Genomic DNA, 6,000 nt, shown 5'->3' on the forward strand with positions numbered 1-6,000 from the left:
ATCTCAACATAATTTAACAAAACCAGTGCATGAATAAAATCCTTGGTTTGTGCTTGTAATCCCGATCCCTTAAATAATAAATCAGAGACTTGTATCGTGCTGGGCGTATTTCTGTTTATTTTGTACGTGTATTAACAATTAAATGTGTTGTGACTTCATTTTTATAAAAAAAAACATTATCAGTCATGAATTCTAAATTTATAAATACATTAAATTATAATAATTAGAACAGAAACATAGCCAACTTTTCTAATTGCACTCCCTATTTCGAGTTGCAAAATTCAGAAACAGAACATTTGGCGCGTTTAGCTTATAGATAAAAGAAAAGGACAGACTATTGCCATCTCTCTCCGTTAGGGAGAGAAGTAATACAAGCCTAATGAATTTTGGAGGGTCTTTCCTCTAGAGTATCGAAATTGTATCTACCCTTATAAGATATACAACAAGCTTCGTAGATTTTATCTCTGCTGTAAATATTGTGACTCAAATGCATTACAAGTCGTAATAACAAAATTAAGTTAATGACATATACATATGTTCTAATATATTTCTATTTAAACAAGCGACGAAAAAATATTTGAAACGAAATGCGTGGCGATACAAAGCTATGAGGAAGTTCGTTACACACGTTTCTCAGTAAAAATGAAACGCTGTCATCCCTGACGCGACTCTACACCACCAAAGGCTTTGACGCTCCGCAGTCATTATTACGCCCTCCACAATACGCTGTGGCTGAACCTTGTGCTAAATAATTCAACATTTTTCAAGCGAACCCCAGTTTGTATCGTCACTATGGCAACCTATTTATACGCTGAGGGACAAAGGTATTACGTGAGAACTATCTCTAGACGTTAAAATTACTCTTTATAATATGAATCTTTCAACTACATAACAAACCAGATATTTGGATTTCGATATTATTAATCAAATCTTTGAACATATAAAGTTTATGGAAAAAAAAACTACATTAGCCTTTCATAAGATACGGAATAGTATATAGCCTTTAATAAATCTGTGGGATATCTATTTTAGCGGCAGGCGTATTAGCGAAGCCAGCCATCGCGAGTTGGGTCAGCGTTAATTTGTCGAGCAGCACTGTTGGCGCACCGCCAGCGCTTAGTATCGTACATAAAACTTAAACGGTATTGCTGTTCGGTTTCTAAAGCGCTGGCTTTCATATGCACTTTTGTTAATTTACTGTTTTATTCTGTTACTATGATTAACTTGAGTCAGTAAAATAAAATAAAAGTAATAATCCTTTTTTTTATCACAAAATTTATTTTCGGTCGATATTTCTTTCTTCATTTACAAAAAGAGAAATAATGAGAATCCATTGTTTGAAACCACAGACCACAATAAAGTTAAAAGATGTCTAAAGTAGATGCCGCTCAGCGAGAAAAATTGTAGCTTAACGTATTGGGCCAACGACCTGTGAGTCGTAACCCTCTCTCACAACACGAATTCCTATAAACTATTTGTATTATTATTTTTCTATGACATTAGTTAAATCTCCAAGTACATTGTATAATTGTAGCGTATTAGTTTATCAATACAGAACTGTTTTCCATTTTTTGTATGAGAGCTTCTTAAGATAACATGCGAATCGATTACGACGTCGAGCCTCCGTACGGACAGGACTTCGCACGCTACGCTACCATGATTTACCGCATTGGGGTTGCGCGAGCAAGACAGATATACAACATAAGCCTGTGTCGGTACGGGATACAATATCCACTCCACGTGGATCTCTGTATCTGGAGCAAAACAATAGTATTACGGAATTAAGCAGGGATTATATTTATTTCTGTACTCAATTACTCCATACCATAAACTGTAAATAATTCACCTTTATCCTACGGTCTATCCTGGAAATTGATTATGCCAACATGAGAGGCATATACGTGTTTCACGAACGACCTGCCGCCGTCAAGTGACGTAGCCACCTCGCAATGCAATTATGACCGGCTAGCGTAGAATACGTTGAGACTCACATTGACACCGGGCGGCAATTGCCTTGAAAGATTTATAATTGTATCGTACGTCTAGTCGCTGTATAAAGCAAATTAAATATTTATAATATAATAATATATTATAAGGTATAAATTAATTATTACAACTCCAGTCAACAAATTAAATGAAAATGATGAATTATAGTCAAATATTTAATTTTAAAGTATAGTATAAAGTGCATTTTTTCTTGTTTCAGGATGTAAAATTAAAGCTCTACGGGCGAAGACAAACACCTACATTAAGACACCGGTGCGCGGTGAGGAGCCCGTGTTCGTGGTGACTGGCCGCAAAGAGGACGTCGCACGTGCCAAGCGCGAGATCCTCTCCGCCGCCGAGCACTTTTCTCAGATACGCGCCTCACGGAAGTGTGGTGCCGCACCGCCGCCGCCCGCTGGCGCGCCCGGACATGTGACCGCGCAGGTGCGCGTGCCCTACCGTGTCGTAGGGCTCGTGGTTGGCCCGAAAGGAGCCACCATCAAGCGTATCCAGCATACGACGCATACATACATTGTGACCCCATCGCGTGAACGTGAGCCTGTTTTTGAAGTGACGGGGCTGCCCGAGAGTGTGGAGGCTGCTCGCAAAGAAATCGAAGCGCACATCGCACTGCGCACTGGCGCTGCCAGCGGTGCGACGGGTGCAGGAGCCGTCGCAGGCGCGGAAGGCGAGCCGCTGGCGCAACTCTATCGCGCTGGGCTGGCTTCGTTGCTGCGCCCTGAGCAAGAAGCCGCATTCTCATCGGCTGGCTCCTGCTCATCCAGTGGATCTTCGGGGCGGCTTGGCGATCTGCTGGGCATCTGGTCTTCAACGGAACGTGACGAGGGCCTAGGCGAGTCGCCGTCGTTCGAATCCCCCGGCGCTGGCGGGGTGTGGGGATGGGGGCCACCAAGGCCATCTCCGGCCGCATCACCGGCGCGCACATGTGCGGTGTGCGCTGAGCGTGGAGTGGCAGCGGCGCTGGTGCCATGCGGCCACAATTTGTTCTGCCTGGAGTGTGCGCAACGGCTGGCGGCGACGACAGCGCCTTGCCCGGCGTGCGCTGTGCCCGCGCATCAGGCCATCCGTATTATCTCGTAAGCCGTGACGCGGCTCGCCACGTTCCCGCCGACGCGGAACCTTTTTTACTTAAATCGTTATGAAAATATTAAAAAAAAAAAAAGTCGCGTAATCGAAATCCTGGTGCCAAAAGTCGGCGCCTCGCCGGCACGGCCCGTCCGCCGCGCCGTACCTATCGTAAGTCGGCAGAGTTACTCACGATATATTTTCTTATTATGAACGTTTTTTATTAGGTCGTCGAGCGCCCGCCGCGCTCGTCGCCGGAGAGAGAGTCGAGGTTACGATAGAATTTCGAAAAAAAGCATAAAATTTAAAAAAAGTTGTATAATTATTATTATTGATAGCATAAATGAGAAATGGAAATTTATAAAGCTTACCTAACGTAGTAGCGTAAAGTATTAAGATATCGTAATAATATAATAAGCGAGGGACGGGCGGCGCGGGGAGCGGGCTCCGCGGCCGGAGCGCGAGGCGCGGAGCGGCCTAGCCAATGTGTTGTTGATAGGTAATGATTGCGGCGTGTTGTGACGTGTTGTGGTACCGCCCGTGTGTGGTAGGTAGAGTAGTGTAATGCCGCCCGCGCCCAGCCGCCGACACCGCGCCGCCCGCACCGCTCCCCCGCGCGCCATGCTCATTATTTTGACTGTACGATTATTCGCTTAAATGATATACATACGTACACACTATGATTACGATAATATTAATATAATGTTTGTTTTAAGTGTGTTTTAATGTTTAGATTTTTATTGTAATGTTTTTATGAATGATTTTTATCTGTACGATTATTATTATTGATTATTATTTTATGTGTTGACGATGTTTTTTTGTGATTATGTGCGCCCGCGCCCGAGTGGCGCGGGTCGAGGCTGCTGTACGCTCGTTTAGTGGTTAATATCAAGTAATAAATTTAAAGTAATAAATGATAAAGAAATAATACGATTCATTCATTATTATTATTATTATAAACTATAGTAGTTTGTAGCACGACATTGACTAATCATTACCTATCAATACTTATTAAGTATTATTATTATTATTATATTGAATAAATTTAAAGAATACATAATTATATTTCATAGGAATCATTATTCTGTATAACTCTAGTTAAATATAACGATAATAAAATAAATATAATTGTATTTGTATCGGACGACGTTGTTGTTTGGTTTATCGGGGGGCTGGTTTTATGAATTGATATTTTTTTATTTTTTTACCGTTATTAGTTTTTGACTTACTCATGTAAAGATACGCGAGAATAAAAAAACTGCCTATTAGATTATATTTTAAAAAATAATGGTTACGTAAAATCAGCCCCCATCGAACGTAGATCCAGTGATTTCGATAATTTTATTTTCATAATAAAATGGGTAGACGCTTTAGGTTCAAATAACGTTGTGAAAATTTGTGAAATTTTGTAGACTACATATCTTATTATAAATCTAATATAAACTATAAATTTCGATTCGAATCTTTTATTTACCCTTTGTTATACTTAGTTAACATTATTATTACAAAACATATCATCAAGTCACGTAGCCCAGAGACGATGAGAAAAAACGACGAGAATGACATCATATTTTCAAGTAAAATGCGAATTTTGAAACGTATACCTTAAAACAGAGGACATGGTAATTCAACAGCTATAATCTATGGCATTCAAAGATAACTTTCATTTTTGATAATACAAAACAATAATTCCTAATGTATTATATTACCTACTTTTAATGGAACAATAAATAATATGTTAAATATTTTTTTAATAAAATCTTTAAAACTTCTTTTTAGAAATACATATAAATAATGTCAAATATACTGAATGCAGCTATGTATAATATACCAAGATATCAGAAATAGTAGGATGTCTAGTGTCAATGGATGAGGCGAAGGATAAATATGAACTAGTTCGGCAGCACCTTAATGCTGCCTATTCTATTGTTTAGGAAGAAGGTCATAAATGCGCTACTTTACTGGATTAGTTTTAATCACAATATCTTCTCACGACACTAAGGACAAGCTGAAAAAAAAACAAACAGGTTACAAATTTATAAATCACCTATAGCACAAAAACCGTCACCCCCAATTTTACAGACTCGAGGAATGAATTAAAGAGTAGTAGCCTATGTCCTTTCCCGGGACTCAAACTATCTCCATACGAAATTTCATCTAAATCTGATCAGCGGTTTAAGCGCGAAGAATTAACAGACAGAGTTACTTTCGAATTAATAACATTAGTATAAATAGATTGAGCCTTCTTGTCAACTACAAAAAATATATTATTTAATTCCTAATACAGTAATAAATATTTTAAGCAAAACTTACAATTGAAAGTGAAATATATTGCAATAACTAGTACGCATATAAGGGAGGCTATGTTTGAGAACCGCTCATTATTAAATTATAGTCGAGTAAAATATAAACAAGGGAACATTAGTGCATGGAGTAACATGTCATCGCTGAGAGGTTCTGCTGAATCTAAAGAGTGAGAAAGTAGGAAGTAGACTTATAGTTTAAGGATAGAACCAATGTTTCTACACGTACTCCGAGGCACAGGGCCAATGACTACATTTTCTCCGAGGCACAGGACCAACGACTTTACATGTTCTCTCAAAGGTATAAACACTGCCAACATCCAGTCTCCGAGCTGTTACTGATAATTTATTGATAGAATAAACCCAATAACTATTTTTACTGTCTTATGCGAGTACCTCGGGGACCTACTCCTAACCACAAGACCAACAGACGTAGAGATTGTCGGTGAAATTTAATTTTACAAAAATATATTCATAAATTAAATAAAAAGACGGGTTACATGAGAATGTTGAGCCCGTAGGTAAGTTAGACGTGGGATACAAATTTATAAGAAAATTTAGTTTTTTATGTACTTATATACAAAACCTTTCATTTTCGTTTTGATACAGAATAAATTGTAAATGA

General features: G+C 39.0%; 1 protein-coding gene across 1 annotated transcript in view; it reads left to right on the forward strand.

Moving 5' to 3' along the window:
- The window catches only part of LOC113398582 (RNA-binding protein MEX3D), a 48,488-nt gene extending 43,960 nt beyond the window's left edge, over positions 1-4,528 (forward strand). The window contains exon 2 of the mRNA XM_026637384.2: positions 2,207-4,528. Within this exon, the coding sequence (XP_026493169.1) occupies positions 2,207-3,087 (881 nt within the window). The 3' untranslated portion in view covers positions 3,088-4,528. The remainder of the gene's footprint in view (positions 1-2,206) is intronic.
- Positions 4,529-6,000: the final 1,472 nt, after the last annotated feature.

Source organism: Vanessa tameamea, chromosome 14 (assembly GCF_037043105.1).
Source record: "Vanessa tameamea isolate UH-Manoa-2023 chromosome 14, ilVanTame1 primary haplotype, whole genome shotgun sequence".
In the NCBI taxonomy this organism is placed as follows: Eukaryota; Metazoa; Arthropoda; class Insecta; order Lepidoptera; family Nymphalidae; genus Vanessa; species Vanessa tameamea.